Here is a 20,403-nt window from a genome sequence, read left to right on the forward strand (position 1 = left end):
GCCTCAAGTATGCGGCCTATTTCAGCACAAAAAATCATCTTAAGCTTCTTGCACACCCTACGTACCAAGCATTTCAATGTAGACACTTCGTGTCGCAGTGCTCGTGTAATATTCACATCTTCATGTCATTGAACACACATGACACACTTTGGCGCATAGGCTGTACTTACGTGCTATTTTGTTGGATCCGAAATTGTACACTGAAATAGAATGCTACACTGGGCTAATTTACATCGCAAGTTGTTGCGGCAACAGCGCGGAGAAACGAGGACTGAGACACCCTTGATGTGGTGTGTGTCAGCGCTGGCGTATGTGTTTCATTCCCCGTTTCTCAACGCTGCGCCTACTGCAACATCGTATAGTACATGATGATAACGCCTTTCAGGGTGTCTGCCAACCGGGAAAATTGGGAGTTGGGAGTTGGAAAATTGGGAGTCTGGAAAAACTCAGGGAATTTGTGCCTCTATCAGGAAAAATTAGCTGTAATTTTATTGAAAGGGTAGAAAGTCCAAGTAATGCTAGCTCGAGTAACAAACACGAATCGTAATAAGTCGTCTTTGGCGCCCTGTCATTGGCTGGAGGAGTTGCCAGTGTACAGTCAACGACCGACTTTACGGATGCGCGATAATTTGGACGGCTTCGCGGCTCTACCACGTACCCGATAGCGTCAATGTATCAGAATGTCTGAAATTTTGTACGCAAGAACCCTTCAACGCCTAATTTTGCTGACTTTTTGCCATGACCGCAGGTCCGAAACGGTATTAATCAAAGCCACCACCGCTGCCGTTTTGATTACTTCGCCGCCTCGAACCGGCGCTCTCGCACGCAAATTTGCTGGCAGCCGTAGCCACCACTGCGGCAACGCTGGACCTAGCTGTTTCGACATTCGCTATTAAGCTTCTTGCCATTGGGTGCCGCATTTTTCATTGAAATAATTCGCTGCTGTAAGCAATGGCACCGACTCCGCCTTTGTGGTCCTCGCGATTGGCTTGGAAGCTTAGTGCGTTTCATAATGCCGGTTTCCGAAAGTAAGCTTTGCCTTTTAACAGCAATGTTACTTGGTGAAGCAAACCTACCGGTATTGCAGTGAAGTGTAACAAGCGTGGGAAGGGGCTCTTGCCACGGGACACAGTATGTATTCCTTAATTATACACGCGTGCACCCGGTATCTCCTGTCACAGCACCAGCACCGATATGCCTAAATACGTGTACTGAGAGCCCTTCACAGCGTGTTAGAATGTGCCTGTGGTGGTTGGAGCCCTTAAGGGCAGTAAATTACGTGCATTTATTTTTTCCATAGTACATGACCGGGGTTGTTGGAGAAGTATGGGAGAGGCCTTTGCCCTGCAGTGGGCGTAACCAGGCTGATGATGATGATGATGATTTTTTCCAACTTGCCGATTTTTCTGATGTTTTCGCAGCCCCTAGAGAGTACGAAAAATCGGACGTTGACTGTGCAACTGAATAATGCTTGAAATGGTCTGTAGGGTCAACGAGTGGCGGAAGGAGTACAACAACAGAAAGGACCTACGCATTGAGGAATGAACGGGAAAGGAAGCGTGCTGCTGCCGTTTTGAAGGAGCTTGCGCTCAACAACAACAAAAAAAAAATACTGGCTGATGCCGAGATGCAGGTGTCACTCATCCAAACCAAAACAAACGCTTTAAAGCAGTGAAACACAACGCTGAGGCATCGCGCGCGGGCTGAGAGTATGTCAGGAGACAGTTGAGGTTGACTTACTAGCTGTTGAACGAAAATTTCAATTGTGACAAAGTTCAGGGCTCATACCACTGAACTTTCTATCAGTGGATAGAAATAGCTCATATTCGAAAATATTCCCTTCTGTATGCATCTCCTTTTTATTCGAATTTGAGAATGTCCGACTCGACTTGCAATTTTTTTGAAGACTTTTTATTTGCTGTGCACTTTACTAACCCGTCCCTTTAACCTCGTTTTGAATAACATAAGCACTACACCTTAGTGTTCAAACTGGATGAAGTCATTTTTGTTTAATTTTTTTCATGTAGTTACCAGAGAGTGACAGCATCGGGCGGCATCGTTTCAGCCCGGCTTGACATAAAACATAATTCTGCGTCACGCAGCGAATTTTGCAAGGGCACTCAGGGAAAACCTGGAAAACTCAGGGAATTTGGAAATGTGAACTTGGTAGACACCCTCGCCCTTCCATTGAAATGCTCAACCTGTATGCCTCCACTCTCCTTGCGAGTAGTGTGCATCTAGTATAATACGTTACCGAGCGAGACGCTCAGTAGTAGATCAAGAAATGAGGGATGCACTAATGGAGACAAATATGCTCATTCTCTGAGTACCCTCGTTTCACTGCACCGTCCCCAAACAAGAGCGTCAAGTCTCCAGTAAACCTCTTTTTCAGTAGTCACAGTCACTCGTCACTTTCATTTCGTTGCTCAAAAATCTCGACACCTAGAGCGTAGTGCCGAGCTACACACACACTGTTCGTTTTCTTCTTTTCAAGCATACGTTTGCTGCCGGAACCCACCGTAGCTTCCACTTCGTACTATCAGCCTTGAATCCTAAGAGTGATTTAAGCTACAAAATAACAATTTATGATCTCTTTTCTACGTGTAACCAGTGTGCTGCAAGAATTTAGCACCTGATGGACTTAGTACTGGTGTTACCTATACATCTGCAATAATTTTGACTGTTAGTCACATCATAAAAAAAATAGAAACAATACCGTAGATGAGGTCGCTGATTAGTGAAACTGAAGATTGCAGTTAATTATTGCTCTGGCACTACCACCAGAAATATTTCCGTGCACATCAAGAAAAATGATATAAGCACCAAACTGCAACATTGTCATTAAAAAACACTTCCGATGAGTGGTTCAGCCAGGCATGGCCTTTTCGGCGAGAAATGTGGATATTGATATCTTCTCCATACTGTAATAAAGACAGCTTTTTGATGGATAACAACAACACAACAGGAATCGACGCAATACTGCCAATCGTGTTGGTTTCATAAAAATATTTATTATTTGTTTGTCGCGATTGCGGTAGTTCCCCAAGCCAGCCCGGCCTTCAAAATCGGCACTGCATGTTTTGTCCACGACATGTCCATACGCCAAAACAGTCGACCGATGTGCTCCAAGAGATACGTGCCTGTAGAAACAACCGTTGCATTCTTCTTTGGTATGCGCTCTTGGTCTCTGCTTCGGGTTAGCATAGAGTAGTCCACACAGCTAAGCAGCCATAAAAAGGAAGTAGTTATTTTGTCTTTGGTATTTGAACGAATGTTGACTACACAATGCGGGGCTGTTAAACATGTAGTGGGCTTCAACAAAAAACATAGTTCATCACAGTAAATGGACGATAACAACGAAGGAAAGCCACCATAATTGTGGGGTTTCCTCTTAAAGGAATGCGGGCGAAACAAAGAAAGCTGTAACCATGTGCCGCCTTTCTGTCTTATATCATTCTTCTCCAAGAGAGGATACCAGATAATTACAAATATATGTGCGTATGTACATCTTAATTACAAAACTTTGAACGTCCGACTAGGCGTCCTTCAAGCTTCTGGCACAGCTTCTTCAACAAACCTGCAACAGAGGTACGAACCAAGTGAGAAAGCAACAAAATTGCGACGTAGCGCGCTGTGACAAGGATGTCAGAAATGACCAAGCCAGTGATTGTGAACAAGATCTGTCATTAGCCTTTGGGCTGGGATACTGTACTATGCCTAATGCGCCGAAGATCACGCATAAAACGACCACATAACTCTCCTCAATTTCTGGAGCTTTGGAGCAATTGAAGACTTACAAGGAGCTCGACACACAGTTCCCTGGTAGGGCTTGTCAAGCACGCAGTGGCTTGAAGTCTTTTCACAAAGAATGCACGCATGTTTGCAAAACTAATATGAGGCCGTGATATCAGTTAGGGAGGACGTCTTATCGGTTATAACAAAGTGCTGCTAAAGTTAGCACAGTGCCTGAACTATTGAATTTCGAGGAACGTCTAAGCAGCTCTTGGTGTGTACTTAGATGAAAGGAGGCCTAGCGAAACACTGCAATTTGTGGGAAGATAGTAAGTTAGGCTCTCATCTTTGTTGTTTAACGGCCGCGAGCAGTAAGCTCCTTGACAAGTAATAACGTGAAGAAAAAGAAAGCATTCGATAATAGAGAACAATAATGTATTATCTTATGATGGGCAAAATTTTGTTTCAGTAATACTTGGTCGTACCAGAAAATGTAAAAACTGTTTTTCTTTTCATAAAACTGCGGTGAGATTATTTTTTTACTGTGCTGCTCAGCAGTAGGGAAAGTGAGGACATATTGCACCGCAAAGACCGCTTTGTGTGTGCATTTGGCCGTATTGGCAAAATTCACCTTAGTTAGATCATCGCTAAGGAAGCTTTATTAGATGGAGCAATCATCTGTCGACACAGACTTAACGTCAGACTTACGTCACAAAGTCTAGCACTCACCTGAGACTAGTCTTCAACTCGTAGAGGTATAGGTATCCTTTAAAAGCGTGAGGGCAAACACCAGGACCAGTAAGCTCTTTCTTGTAGTGATTTCTGGAGAAGCACCTGAAAATCGGAGTAATTTTTAAGACAAACTGTTTAGTTGTAAATACGTAAAAATTACAGTGTGGCCTAAATATCAGCAGTAGACACGCTTTCACCGGTCGCGGAACGTTCATATTAGACAAAAAGGCAATGGCGAATATATGCGAAGTAGGATACGCAACCTGAGTGCCGTACAAGTTCATTTTAATACACGCACACGACAACAGAACATATTGATAAGATAATCGTTTATGACAAAAAATTTTCCAGCAGATACCGCACACAAGTTGGAATCTATGTGTATCGAAGCTGTATAGAGAAGCGGTTCATTAATGGCTGCACAACTAAGGGTGACGTGAAAATTATGTTTACTTTCATACTTTGCAACGTAGCGTGTAATCTCGAACAAGTGTTTTAGTTTATCCACCACAAACGTCACAGCTGTAACTTCATCTAATGTTTATGCTTATGAACTACACCACCCACAAGCTGTGTCTAAATACAAGCACCAAATCAGGTGGTGCTTATATATATATATATATATATATATATATATATATATATATATATGGTAGAATTCACTCAACCAGCAAATGACCTAGCAGCAGCCAGCAGTCGCAAAAATCAAGCAAACGCGGGAAAGTAGGTGAAGAAAGGTTCGCTTTCAAAACCATACATAGCCGACAGAGCCCCCAGGGTACAAGAAATGAACTGACACGACGTCATTTATATGTTCGCGACACCAACACGTGAACACAATAGCAAGACACCTAAAGGTCGATATTGAGAAGGAGCCAAGAAGGCCATGCGCATTCATATTTTCTTTTAAATAAGAGAAAGAAGCAGAAGTATTAGGCAAGCTGTCAGTTTCATTTAGTAAGCCAAATTGCTCCTTCTGCAAGAGCACATCCTTCCTATTTCCTGCTCCAGGAGGAAATGTATTGTTTCTTTTTTTATATACATGAGGGCCGTGCTGCTTATGTGCAATTGTTTTATGTGGGCAGCCTTTTTCTCCATCTGCTTCATATACGGGTACTTTTTTATTAAAAAACGTGCAACTTTGAGTCAGGGCTCGAGTTGTGTATGTTAGTTTGCCGTCATCTGTTTTCGCACTGTTCATCGGATATGCGCATGCATATTACCGCGAAGCTACTAGCATCTCGGTGGTCGGCAGTTTTGGCCTATACGCCCCTAAGCAAGCGAAAATGGAATGGCTCGTCCCCCTCGTATGCCGAGACGACAAGCACTCGGCGAAGTGAAGCGAGCAGTGCATACATTCATTAGAATCATGCATACAACGTACGGAACATCGTACGCTTGGATAAAGAACAAGCTCAAAACAAGCATCCGAACCATCAAAAATTTGGCGGCATGTTTCACTCCTGTAACACGTGAAGGCGAAAGCCTGCTGCCCGAATGGTAATGCGTTAAGTCATGCGATCGGAGGAGCCAGACTTCTTGCAAGACATAACGAGCTGCAGTGTGCAGTAAACGTATTGCGCTGTAGGTCAACCTCCGCAACGACACATGCGAGTACCTAATGCAGTACCTAAAGGTTCTTTCCTACTTTCTTTCGTTCTTTCTTTCTTCCTTTCTTTCTTTCGGTCGTTCTTTTTTCTTTTATTCGTTAAATCTGTCTTTCCTTTGTTCATTCATATTCAGCCATTGCATATTTGCTTGCTTACGCGGGCATGAGCCATTCCAGTTGATATTTTTGCATCACTGGACTAGACGCTGCTTTTTTTGGGCATGAGCCATTGCTGATGACGATTTTTTTTTTCACTGTACTGGACGCCACTTTTTTTGAGTATGAGCCATTGCAACGGGCCACTTAAGGCTATCGCCTTAATAAAGCATTGCATGCCCGCCTCAGCAGTTGTAGAAATGGTTTTCCAACAGCTTCGCTGGACATCCAGTTTCACAGGACCGGGATGGCGACTCACTTTTTCGCCATTTATATATTAACATTTACCTCCAATCAATTAGCCTATCTGGCAAGTATTTCATACGAGCCAAGCTAGGTCATACTTGCAGCTGCAGTTCTCCGTAGCACTATATATGCAGTAAGCTATATCGTCAGAAAACCTGCGTTGTTTGTCCATAGTTACATGTTTTATCTTTGCACTAGCCACTTGTGGCTTGACCTTTACTGGTAACTTGTTCGTTAGCCCAGAAAGCCATTCCAGCACTCCTTCACTACCTGAAGGCAACCGACTTGAGTGCCCGGCTGTAGACATGTTAAAGTGCGGTACAGACTCATGTTTTCTCTCTCTCTCTCTTTCAGCCCCATCCTCCTCTCTACGTGTAGGGTAGTAAACTGGACTCAGTTTAGTTAACCTCCCTACCTTTCCTTCCTCCCTTCTCTCTCTCTCTCTCTCTTGTTCGATGTCCTACGCTACTGAAGATGCCACCAAGGTGCACTGCAACAGACGCCCGGAGAGAGTGGTGTCTAACAGCAAACACAAAAGCGCCCTTATCAGGTTGCTACTACTCTAGTAGAAATATTGTATTGGCAATGCTTCACAAAACTCAGAAAGCATCTCCAGTTGAGGCTACTATCATGACTTAGAACTTAATGTTAAATCCTCCTGCTGGTCTTCCTCTGACTGCACTGAAGCCTTCGAATAGATTGGGTAATGTTGACCCGTGATACAATCGGGCCTGTAGAAAGCCTGTAGCTTGAACTACAATCGAAAATCTCCGTAGCAAGCCCATTTAGCTTGAACTGTCTATCCTTTAGCGAAGATACTCATGCTTTACTCATGCTCATGCTTCAGCACTCATTCTCATGATTGAATGCTATAATTCCAATTGTGTCATGGTTTTCCCAACATCTGAGCAAATTGCTCACCAATGTCAAAGAATGAATGAGTTTAAGTCTCCTTTACTACATAAGCAAATATTGTATACTGCTGAGGAGTAAAATGAAATAAATAAATGTACGTACCCGTCAGGTAAAGATACCCTGGAATAAAAAGAAAGTGTCATGGTTAAAAATAGGTCATTGGGTGCTCTTGCTCAGTAACAAGCACAAGACACTCGATAGCTCTATATAAAGAAATGAGCCATGGCTTCCAAAATCAATATGGAAGTGGTAGAGTAGACGATAAGACAAGGCCCTCGGTACAAACGCATAAATGTATACATACACTTACCGGAATCGCTTTTAAAGAAATCTTTCAGATAAGAACAGAATTTAACTGTAGGTTTATTACGTTTACCGCTTTTCAGAGAACAAGGTATGTATTTTTGCTTTACACATAACTTGCCCTGAAGTCACTTCGAATGCGAATTTATCGCTCTTGCAGGAAACTACGTTGGCAACTATGTTTCATCTTCACTGAGGTTAAAAAATATCTAAAACAATTACAATATACTGCGAGTTGGTGAAGCGTGAAATTACTCTTGAGTGCCGCCCTTCCTTTTTAGTCGAGCAAGTAAATGACATAAATGAATCTCATGGTGTCATATTCTTAGATTGCTCTTCAAGCCTTATACCGTCGTTGGACAGAAAAAATAAGGCGCTGACACTTCCATTACCGACGCGTCAATCTCACGTTCACTTACTGTTTTTTTTTTCCTCATACACACATGACTGAAGCTTTCGTATTCTCCGTCACAATAGTTCTTTTTTTATTGGATTCTAATTACATTGACCGGCCGTGAATCTTTGTGATGGCATTTTAAATAACCTTATGGCATGTCCCGTTCGTGGTTAGAGCGCATCTTTAACTAAGGCGTGAATATATGCAACAATCAACAAAAGACACAGCTGTCTTTTTTTATTATTGCCGGTATTGGGAAAGTATTCTGTAAGAGTCCATCTAGTGGGCTGTCAATTTCGGCTATTCCTGATTGGCTAGGACCGCTCGTCTCCTCCTCGCTCGTACAGCTGCATCCACTCAGCAGCGGCCGAAATGGATACTCCTCTCGGTCGACTCTTACAGAATACCCCTCCTTTCTCGCATCCCGCATTGGCTCTTTACGTAACGGGTGTTTCAAGAAATGTGTCCGAAAATCCTGAAAAATAATGAAAACGCGATATTTGCTCGCTAACTTTGACATTACTTTTTCTGTGGCGGCAGACATCCTAAGATGAGTGGATACATTAATCAATTGCGGTAATTGTTACAGAAATTAAAATAATCAATTTTTTAACCAGGTGAGGCCCACGGTCGGGCCAAATGGGTAAATCGAAGCACTTTCTGCAATAAGTCCATGGCCATCTTGAGATGTTCCAAAAAGCGCGCATTGGTAATTTTTGCGGAGTGATGAAATCCGACCAATTTCACCTGCGAAACCGAAACCGAAGTGCTGAAAGGTGCCCGTCACCAGTTCCAACAGCAGATCCCGGTACTTGCGGAGTGACTTTGTAACGTTTCGTAATGACTACGTTGCCCAGACTTGCGCAGACACACACTCAAATGTTTATTGCGTGTACGGGCATGCACATGTTCCTATTTATGATGGATAAGAATCGCAACAAAAAACAAATCTGTGCTATTCCACTGTGTGAAGGTAGATGACCAGCAAAGCTGTGTATAGTGATGACTATATTGATTTAACATATGGTGATTACTGTACTTATTGAATAAACACCCATACATGCGACTTCTGGATTCTACCGTCTTTTATTGTATTTTGTTACCATAGTGATCATCGCTTTATGGTCACTATGGTAGAGGCCATAGGCTGAACAACGATGCTGGAAATATTTTCAGCAAACGTCAAGGCTCTACATGACCGATGACGCGTAGTTGGTACATTGACATGCGTATAGCATTGAATACCGAACCTATCTAGCAGGAACAACACTGATCACTTTCCGCCCGGTCACGTCAGATCGATGTTGAAATCACCTACAATGACGGTGGACATAGAGTCGACAGGAGTGATCCAACCGAACACGTCTGCTAGAAACGTCACAATGTCCCTCTTGGACGCAGCTGGTGGGATAGCATATACATAACGATTCCTTGGTCTACGCGAACCTCTTCTACGCACGCAGAAAAGAACTGAAAACTACCCATATGCAGCATCGTTGTAAAATAACGGGAGAAATACGGAGGGGGCGAAACGCAGCGCTGCTTCCTCTCACCGCTATCTTTCTCCGATTTTCGCACTGTTTTTTCGACCTTGAAACCAAACCAGCAAGCTTAGGTTATTATGATACTATGCGCATATGCTTGAAAACGATTAAAATATATCTTAGCTGTGGAACTATGTAGTTGAATGCGTCCTATAAGCTTACTATTAATTATTTACTTTCAAGGTAAAAATTCGAGGGCGCCTAATCATTTATGAGTTGTGAATGCGCAAGCATCAATATCCAATTGAACAGCGCTGAGCGGTCGTTCGAGTTATGAACTCTTCGCGGGACAGCGAGCGCCGTGATACGCTTGGCGCGTTTTGATTTGACCCTACCGAGGCGCAGTTATAACGCAGGCGAAAGCTTGCGCGGGCAAGGAACGCGCGGATAACGCAGGCTTCCGAGAGCGAGAGCGAGGGTGACCTGGCATGTCGGCGACTCCCTCTCCCCTCACGCAATAACGCGGCAGTAGATGCGCCCTTTCGCCCTCTCTGCTTCGTCGAGGCCCGAGCCAGCAAGCGCACGCCAGCGTCACGAGCGCACCTCTCGCGCGCTCGTGACGTGGTGTTGGAGCTAAGGGGAAGTTAGCAGCCATTTCGCTGCTACAGACGCCGCCGATATGTACGCTCAACGGGCCACTTGAGGCTTTCGCATTAACAAATAGGCTCACCGGGATTGTAGACAGTTCGCCGGCGCACCTCGTAGTCAGTGCCCGGTATCTCGAGCACGCACTCGAAGGTCACTGCGGGCGGCAGCTGCTCGGCGCTGAACGAGCGTGACAGCTCGATGTCGTACGTGCCGTTAGTTTTCCGTGTCCGAGGCCTTCCGCGCTGAACCTCGGTGCGGCGCATGTCTGGTGTGATGCTGAACAGCCGCAGCGTGGGACGCGGGTGCAGCCCCAGGGCGCCGCAGTGAACCTCCACCATTGTGCCAGTGCCACTGAAGCTGCCCGTGCTCGAACTCGGTCCAGTGGAAGTGGTGTCAGTGGGAACTCCCACGCGTGCGTGCGCGGCGGTTCCAAGGTATGGGGCGGCAGCGGGTGGCACAGCGGGCGCTGGTGTGGTCACGTAGGTCAGAGTGAAGTTTTTCGCTGGTACTGCGAGACGGCAAGAATGGTGCGTGCACAGGTTGAAAGATTGAGCATAATGCCACAAAATTACTGTTACCTCATATCTTTGACTGCACTAGAAGCTTCCCTCCAGTAGTTTAACTTAAGCCAGATACTTTACTTATACGAAAAGTTTGCGGTGGTTTCACATGAACGAGATGCATAATTCCCAGCGCCGCGTTGTCTACAGCAAAATGCGTAGTGTCGGCAAATTGTACTACGTGATTCAACGAAGTCTAGTAAGGATTGTAAGATGTGGTTTACAAAGTTTGAGCAGGTGATCTTTAAAAGTCAGTAGTAATACGCTATACAGCTTGATTTTCGGGCAAGCCAGCAACCATTTATATTTTCTCGATACGGCGGCACATAGAGCCAGTATGTGGCCCCCCCAGAAGCGCTGTCAGCTAAAAGAAACAAAGCAACGTGGTCAGAAAGGTCAATATTTCAATTTCAACAATTTTTCTAGCCTCGAAACAACGAATCTTTAATTCGTACGCACTCCGAACATGGCCGGTTTCTTATGAAAGTGCGTTAACTGGAAGGAAACACGAGCTCTTTAATAAATACGAACCTTCATAGATCACTTTCAGAACTGACAATATCTGTCCGGCACATCGGTACCCAATGTTTAGGCACGCCTATCAGGCTGAATTATTACGTACACTCCACAGCATGAAATGTCGTTTCGGGAAATGTGCTTTAACTGACGCTACACTAAATTTACAAGGGAAGGGAAAGAAGACAAAGTGTTACACGATGGCGACTTGGCCATGCGCACGAACTCTGTCCAAACAGGGGCGTCTGGCGATGGACGACGCAGTGGGTCTCAGATTCATTCGACCCGCGAGCACCCGCGTCGGGGTCCTCATGCATGAAGCTCGCGGGGCCGCCTTCGCTACGAAACTGAGCAAAAAAGAAGCTCTCCTCTACAAACGACGCGGAGAAAACGGATGTGCGCCGTTCCAAGCCTGCTGTCGGCACGTACGCTCACGCGTGCTGGTTGACAGTGAACACGCCCAGAGGTAGGGACGGTGCCTGTGTCAGTGTTGAACGTGTCAGCGCTACCGCTACGGCATTTCGCTTTCACTTTGTATTCCTGCTTCCATACTTGGGACCCCGCAAACGGGGAGCGCCTGAATGACTTCCCACACCTCGTCTGGAGGCCTCCAGCCCTCTTTTCTTTTTTTTTTCTTTTTCCTGCTTTTTTTTTTCGTGTCGCCTCATCGAGCAAACGTGGTTCACGAGGCGTGAGGATCCGAGGACCACGACGCCCTGTCGCAAGAGTATCATGTGTATAAAAGCAGGACGTGTAATTATTCCTTGCAGACGGACGAAGACAATAGCGCTGAGCAATACGCTATATGTGTGTGTGGTTACTTGTAGATTTTAGTTCTCTCTTTCGTTCACTTCGCCCTTGATGATGATACTAGCTGACATGAGGATGCTTTTTCATGTGGGTACTGCCACCCGAGGCTGCAAACAGAAAGTACCTCGCCGTCTGCCCGAGAACCAACGGTATATCTGCGTGTCCCTAAGGGGGCAGGAACTGGAGGGAGGAGGGAAGAAGGTGGAGGCTTAAGCGGCTCAGAAGGATGAAGCAAATATAACAGTGCACAAGTAGCGAGTAGCGGGTCTTTCGAGAGGCGTAGAAATAATAAATGAGAAGGTGACAGCAACTTGCAAACATCGAGACGTTCTCGGGAAGTGTGGCGAATGTCGTTACGCGTAGATGGCTTTCTCCTACACGTGTCTCATCTTGAGCAGTGTATGCGCACTGGTCCTGAAACTGCTGGCAGCATCATGCTTTATGCATTGGGAGTAGGCACCATCCTTGTCTCTCAGCAGACAACGTAATTACAGCCCTACGGAACTGCTCTACGCAGACTTCTTTAGTGATAGATTCTACTAAGCCCTCCCCTTCAAAGCTGTGCTTCCGAATAAAAAGAAGGGTACCATATATGAAACCAACAGAACGCTTGGAAACCGATGCGGGCATCGTCGTAATGTCGTATTTAATCGCAAACGTGCACATTATTTCAATATTTCATCTCATCTAGAATTGTGTCAACGTTCTATGAAATACGGTACGTGTTTTGCATTTCCCACTGTGCAATACAATGCCCACATTCCGTGAACCTAGCAGCGCTGATTTACATTTGAAGACACCAGAATAGACAGTTGTAATGAAGCAGGAAAAGGCTCGGAGGACTGGGCAGAAGCGACCCTACGCGACTCCGCCAATGGACCCTGATGCAGCTTGGCCTCCGAAAACCCACAATAATTTCAGATCTCGTTTACATGTTCACGCACGCACATTTAACTGTTGGTCAATGTGAGAGAGGGGAGAAAAAATTAGCGATAGTACAGGCTGTAAGCAAAATACAGCGATGTACCGCCTGCATCGGGTGCCACGAGCTAAGCAGTGTGAAGAAGAAGACAATATATATTAAGTTTGACGTGGTGGAGTGACTGTGGTACAAGGACGTTATTTCTTCGTAGCAGTGTTTTCGAGAACAGCAGCTGGCCATGGCTCAATGGCGGACAGCCGACAACACACCGGCATATCTCCTGCGTGTGCAAAGGCACCCTATCCCGTGCCTTGACTGAAGAGCCCACTCATTGCAGTGTTCTCCTGTTACGTCCCAGCAGCCAGATCTAACATGTATTCACATGTGCACACAAAGCTGTCTTCCTAGAATCATATTTGCAAAAATTACAATTTAATTTTGTTGAGCTCTGTCCTAATCGAAGTTGTTGTCAAAGAAGCTCTTTATGTTTACTTCGTCTAAGTATTGCAGCGCTGCATGGTCATCGTTTTAATGTTCTCTTAACGAATAAGCGTTTTGTTGACCCTTCAGCCCACGCTTTCGCCCGCAAGTAGAAGACGAAGGCATAGGGTGCAAGAAAACCTAGTTTCTCAGCAACACATAGCACCTTCATTTGCTTCACCTTATGCATGCCCAACGCACCACTTTACTAATGCGTCTTTGCTTGCACTAGCTGAATTTCTCGTAAGTTCTCCGACCTTCCTCTCAGGAATGATGCCGAACATAGCACGAACCAAAAACGTTATCCTGTTTACCGCGGCCCACTCATGTTACTCACACGCATCCCGAAAGAGTAACTATGCGAGTCTGTTTACACGATGCTTATTTCTGGAACCAAGCAGCTTCTATTTTTGGCACCTCCGTACCACCTAACACTCTTCGTCGCCCATTAGAGATTCTAAAGTTCTACTTTCACTCAACCTTACTTTTATAAGTAAAAGCATACCCCATTCATATTAAATGCGTGCATTGAACTTCACTACATTAGCTTTCATTTTCCGCTTCTTCATCCACAGCTTGCTAATCCTTTTTCGCGAGGCAAATGCGAGCCAGTGTGCTTCACTTAGTCCGTCCATCCAGGACGGGTGTGTCGCAGTCTGAGCCCAAACATGGCAGCGCAGACTCCTTCTCGCGCTTGTTTCTTAAGATCTCCTTCGCATCTGCCCATCTATAATTCACGTAGTTCGCATCTCTCGGTGCTCAGGTTGAGAGCCTCTTGCAGCATGTATTACTTTTTGCTTTGCTTGTGACATGCTGAGGCCTCGGGCGCAGCCATTCGCGGCACCGTGGAGCTTATACGAGGGGATTATGCGGTTTCGTCGAGCCAGGGAGTGACTGGTAATGAGCTATGAGAGGGGCTTATGACGGGTCGATAAGTTTAATAAGTGCTGCCAGGATAAGCATCATGCATAACACATGCGGGAGTAGAAACGGCGAGACAGAATTTAAAGAAAAAGAAAAGAGAGAGACCTTTGACGTGGTTGAAAAGTTCTTTCGCTTCAAACTAGCGGTTTAGTGAAAAGGCAGAACAGAACGGAAACAAGAGTGCCACCTGTTTACCACCACAGTGCTTTCATGCGTCATCTTAAGGTGCCTCATCTGTATAGCCACGGTTTGACATCGCCCCCACCGCAACATATTCAAAGCGAAAGCATATTAATTGGAATTTCAAGACTTGAAGTGATCGACAGTGGTCGAACAAGGGATGTTTTAGGATACAAACAATACGTTCAGCAAGAATTTCTTCATTTGAGGGCTTTCACGAGCTTTGGCGTTAATATAGCCAACTACAGGGATTCATTTATCATTTGCGCACACAAGTTCGCAGTAAAAAAGACAAAAAAATGCGGGGTCCCCATTTAGGAAGTAGTTATTGTGTATTACTTGGTTGTAACCCAAGGGTATTATCGCTATTATTATTTAGGCCCTCATGGTTGCCCAGCTCCTACTTCTACTAAAATGGTACTCTGCCTTTCCTTGGCTTTACGCAGCGTCTACAGAGTAGCTCAAGAAAGTTAGATAACCAAATTACAATCTATGTCAGCGAGTCATACTATGTACAGGGCGACGCAAACATTGATTGATTCGTAGGCTTCATCTTCCCGAGGCAGCGCAGAAGCTTCAGAAATACCGTAATCGATGATCCCAGACAAATTTCGATCTTGTGATTCTTGTAAGCGTGCACTTAACGTTAACGTACCCAAAGGAACTTTTTCTTTTCCATCCCACTTTTACTGGAATGCTAAAGCATCGGCTGAGAAATGAAATGGTGACCTGGCGCGCATCAGCCGATCAGCTACATGTAGTAAGCTACCGCGACCGGTAAATAGTAAAGAGAAATTTAACCGCTGCCTTAAGGCAGCTTTGACTACAAAGGCTGCAAGGGACAGTGCACAACATTTGGGATAAAGGTAGAGAAGGAATTCGCACGAGGCAGTGTAAGACTGAGCTCTGCACATGAAAAGTATGGCACTGAGAGAGCCCAAAACCGAGAAAAAAAAGTAACTACAATGAACAAGATCCCAACAAAGGACACCGAACTTGTTCCTAGAGGGACGTTGCCAATTGCAAACAAGATTGAAGCTCACTAGCGTAGGATATGCTCTATGCAGTAGCGAATGCAAAAGAAAAGTTTTAATTTCGCTCGAACTCTCCGCGTTCATATGAACCATCTCAAAGTGCCCCTTCGCGTGTTTGCGCAGTTCTGTCGTAGGCGGGTCCCAACCGAGCTCCTCGCTGCATAGATTGAGACCGAAGACAAAACAATAACAGACATCCGAAGAGAATTCAATATCAGCGTGAGAGTTGCCAGCTGTCGAAAGCTCGCGGCCGCTTAGGTTAAAGTCAGGCCAAGGAATTATTGATGTCTAAAGGAAAGCCACGAAACAGACAGAACGTAGCACGAAAAGTAAAGAATGCACTCTTTGTCGGAAAGCCTTGGTGGTAGAATGGACGGAGCAGCTGTTTCAACAATTGGTCGGCTCCTCTTTCGCAACGGCGACGTTGTAGCGTCCACGTATTTGAATTGCACCGCAGTGCCTCTACAAGGGCAGCTCGCTGGATTTCGCGTATACATTGGAAAGCTATAGCTTTCTCTCGCGTTGAACGCCCGGCTTTTATTACCACGCGAAGACTGCGCCCACAAACAACGCTTCAACGCACCATCTTGCCTCGTTCCCCGACTTCCTCCCTGAGCTTTATGTCCTTCCTTTTTCCTTTTTTTTTCTTTTTTACTGCTTCATGCCTACGAGCCCGTTGCGTAACACGCTACACTTGTCTTATTGTCATTATTTTACTAAAAAAAGTTCTCGTCTTTCGGAGGGTTCTTGTAAGTTGCTTGCCCCTTTTGCATTGTTCGGCTATGTTTGTTTCCTGTCGGCCCATTATATTTTCGGGCAAAGTTTACAAGTTTACACCTTTAGTTTCTTTTTTTTCCTTTCCCAGTTACATCCTCTCACCTCTGTGCTACTATACGGGATGGTAATTTTAAAGTTTTCTGGTATATTGAAAAATAGCCTCTTACAGATCAAATAGTTCCACTTCCTGAGCTGGATAATCCATTGAGGCCGACATTCCTTGCACGAGAAATCAAAACACATATTCAATTAATTAAAAAAATGTACTAATTACTATATTTTGAATTATTTACTTTGCGCTAGATATTGCAATTTAGGAATTGTTCGAGTGAGTTTGCACGGCGTATCCACTTGGAATTAATTTAGAGAATGACGCTAGTTTTGAGATATGCGCCATCAAACTTGCCGTAAGAAATATGCACTGTTGCACTTTCCTTTTCATCAGAACTCTCTTTTATGCATTGAAGCACAGAAGTAATTGGAATGCCCATGTATTTCGTTCTGCACTTTGGCAAATAATAGCGCGAAACTGGTGTCATCGTAGAATTTTAGTTCAAGTGGATACGTCTTGCAAGCTCACCGGCTACAATTCCTAAATTGCAATATGAGCCGTAAAGACATTAATTAAGAAGTTTACATGTGAATTTTTCTCAGTTAGTTGAACATGGGTTTCTCTTCGAATAACCCAGCTCAAATACAAAAATTATACTATCTGTCACAGGCAATCTTTAAAAATTCCATAAAAAGTATAAATGACTACCCGGTAGACTCATTTTTACTTGCTTCTTCCTTAACTTGGCTAGCGCGTACTTCCCTGCAGTTCTTGCTTGATTCCTGCAGAAAGTTCACGTGTCGCTTCACCTCAGCCACCTTCTACAGATCGCGTGCTTCGTTCTTACTCTTTTCGCTTGCTTTTCGCCAGTGTGTCTCAAACGGAAGAAGCTGGAACCGAGACTATGGGGACGGATTGGATTCTACATATGGACTGGAACGCTGCCCTCCAATAGTTGTGCTCGTTTTCTTTTGCCGCGCCAAGGGGAGGGCGCCTTACTTTGCATTCACTTTGTTTTTACAAGATCATTATTTTTTCCTTTAATTTGTTCTGACTGAACGCGCAGGAAATAGGATCTGTGCCACCAAGACATAGTTATAAAATAAGGCGACATGCTCACCGTCAAGGTACGGTTTCCTCGCTATATATATATATATATATATATATATTAGACGGAAACCGAACAGGATGCCAAAAGACAGTGCGCGAGCCCTAGCAGGACGTGTCTAGACAAACTCACGTCAACAATGGATTTTCCACAGTGTCTTTTGGGAGGATCCATATGTAAGATTACGTGAACAATAGTGACTCGGCGAATTCCGACGGCAAGATACTATGTGACAGAGAGGATCATCAGTTGGGGAGCGGATTTCCAACAGAAACAAATGATAAGGTGTTGGGAGCATTCCCTTGTGATTACACCTCATCGCACAGTGAGGATGTCAATGGGTTCTTTTCGGATTGTTCTCCGAGTGCCCATAAGTAGAGCCCGTATACGTCCCGCCTTATTTTGTCGTTACCTGTTGCTTTTGAACAGCTGGACAAGTAAAATATGCGGGAAAGAGTTAAGCTGCCTGCTTTCGGCGAACTGAAGTGGTCTGGTGACCTGCACGACCAAAACATAATGACTAGACGGCACATTCGGAACAAATAATTCGACGAATGAAGTCGTTTTCTTCTGAAGACAAATTTCTTCGGCTCTCTCACGTGCCTTTTTAGTGTATAAACTTTAACGAATGGGAATGTTGTCTAGCATATACGGCACCGTATTTGTTGCTTGTAAAGTTCAACAAGCTGCTCTGGGCTTCACATTTTACGATATCCTTCCAGCCCGCCCCCTAAAGCAGGAGATTCTTTTTTTTTTACTGCTCTTCTGTTTTATGGGTAAACATTAGCGATGTGAACGTCATGATTTCACTGCGCAACAACGGGATGCACTTACCAGTTAATCATTCACTGCACCATTTTAATGTGATTGCTTTCTTTAGTTACTACGCTCGCTTTTGATGGAGTCGACCAATCTCGCACAATATAAGTAATACGCAGATCCAACGCAACCATGAAATCTAAATGACGGGAAGCTTCCTTGAGTTACCGGGGTAGCAGTTGTAGCAGTGGGTGCAAGAAAGAAGCCTCGTCGTGTGTAGCTGTTACCTGTCCGCGTCATGAGGACGAAGGCAACGTATGATGCTTTTGAGGGAAGAATTTCGATAACAGATGCTTCAACAAAAAGGTACGACGCATATCTCAATGCATTTAAGGTTTCACACGCGTACTGTCACATTAGAACATCCATTCTAAAAGATAGGCCATGAATTGTCGCAGACTGATCCAAGCTGTCTACTAGTCAAACAAGACACAGTAGCAATTTGGCTGATCGGGCAAATGTCCAATGCCAAACACCGGGGAATGGGCGAAGAAGGCTTTGTCTTAAGAAGCGAGAGGAGAGCCAACATGGGGTGCTAGGCATGCGCTGGCTGCTGTTTCGAGTAGACAGCTTGACCCACTGGGTTCCAGCTACATTTTTCATACCCCCTTCGATTTTGTTCATTTATAAATTATTCTTTCCGATATACCAAGCGAGTCCTTTTTGACATCCCCGACTAATGCGAAGCAGGCAGTGTCGCCTTCACTGCAGCTCCTTGGTGGCACCTGCGCTGAAGCTAGATGTGACTGTCTGAGACAAGCTACATTCAGCAAAGTAGTCCTAAGGAAACAAATAATATCTTCCTTCAACAGCAACGTCTCTCCATCTGATCTGTTAGGGGGTGCCAGCATGGTATAACTTCACTTCGAAACACCTACAACTGTTCAAGAGGCGCATTTTCCGAGATGCACTCACCATAGACCATCATAGACTGCTGCCTCGAGTCGATTCCGGCCAAGGACGAGACGACACATGTGTATAGACCACTCATCTCGGTAGTGGGCCTGATGATCCGCAGCGCCCGGTACTGTGAGTCCCGGGGACCGCCCACAGTGAACGAGTCGTCAAGGCGGCCTGTGAGAATCCCGCTTGTTTGCCGCGAGTTCAGCTCAGGTATCCATTGGTACACGGGCTCCAAGAGGTCATTGAAGAACCACTTGACCACGAGACGAACATCGTGCTCATTGTACACGTACTCGCAGTCCAGCAGCACGGGCTCCTCGGTGCCGTTCTGGACCCAGCGAGGCACCGATAACTTCCAGATTGCCACACACCGAACGCCTGCAATCGTTAAAAAGAATGAAAGAAAGAAACAAAGAAACCATAGCGTCAATGCTTTTTAGCAAAAGAAAAATAACGCTAGACAGGGACAACAACACAAATAAAGTAATGTCTGCGAGAAGCACTGTGAAATAAGCCAATAAACTGCGCATAATAACTTGGCACACATTCTTCTAAATACATTGTGTCAATTCTGAGAGTCACGTGAATAAAATTATGTACCTCACTACATGAGTAATTTTGCAGTAGTAAAGGTGAAGCTTCTGACTATTATGTTTAGTGAGGATTATGTTTAATTGCTTTCGTTTGAAGCTAGGTGTACACACCACTCGCGTTGAACATGTTTTCAGAATACATACAGAAAGCTCATCGAGCATCGTCTTCATGATACCACTAGTGTGACACAAGATACTTCACGCTGCCAACAGTCGTCGTATGTATTTTTTCGGTCCTTTGGGTTTTGCATGGAAATCGGAATGAATTCTGGGACAAGTTCACTTTGTTACAGTCGATGCATCGTGCATTAGGCGGTTGAGTCGTGCCGCATCTGCACTTTAAGCTTACGATAGGTTCTGACTCAGGCACGGGACAACATGTACTCACCATTGCGCGTATGAGTCTGCATATAATTAAATTCATATTACTTTATGCCCACTTTTCGCATTACACGCCATTCCTTGTATCTCTTATGCAGTCGGAGACCGCATCCTAGTCGATA

The 20,403-nt window shown here is 44.9% G+C and overlaps 1 protein-coding gene across 1 annotated transcript in view; it reads right to left on the bottom strand.

The window, feature by feature from the left end:
* Nucleotides 1–2,996: 2,996 nt before the first annotated feature.
* The window catches only part of LOC142582614 (uncharacterized), a 99,284-nt gene continuing 81,877 nt past the window's right edge, over nucleotides 2,997–20,403 (bottom strand). Inside the window, exons 2-6 of the mRNA XM_075692513.1 lie at nucleotides 19,320–19,685; nucleotides 10,305–10,730; nucleotides 7,493–7,510; nucleotides 4,462–4,566; nucleotides 2,997–3,577 (exon numbers count right to left, since the gene is read on the bottom strand). Of these exons, the coding sequence (XP_075548628.1) occupies nucleotides 4,475–4,566; nucleotides 7,493–7,510; nucleotides 10,305–10,730; nucleotides 19,320–19,685 (902 nt within the window). The 3' untranslated portion in view covers nucleotides 2,997–3,577; nucleotides 4,462–4,474. The remainder of the gene's footprint in view (nucleotides 3,578–4,461; nucleotides 4,567–7,492; nucleotides 7,511–10,304; nucleotides 10,731–19,319; nucleotides 19,686–20,403) is intronic.

The sequence above is a fragment of the Dermacentor variabilis genome, chromosome 5 (genome assembly GCF_050947875.1).
Source record: "Dermacentor variabilis isolate Ectoservices chromosome 5, ASM5094787v1, whole genome shotgun sequence".
Lineage (NCBI taxonomy): Eukaryota > Metazoa > Arthropoda > Arachnida > Ixodida > Ixodidae > Dermacentor > Dermacentor variabilis.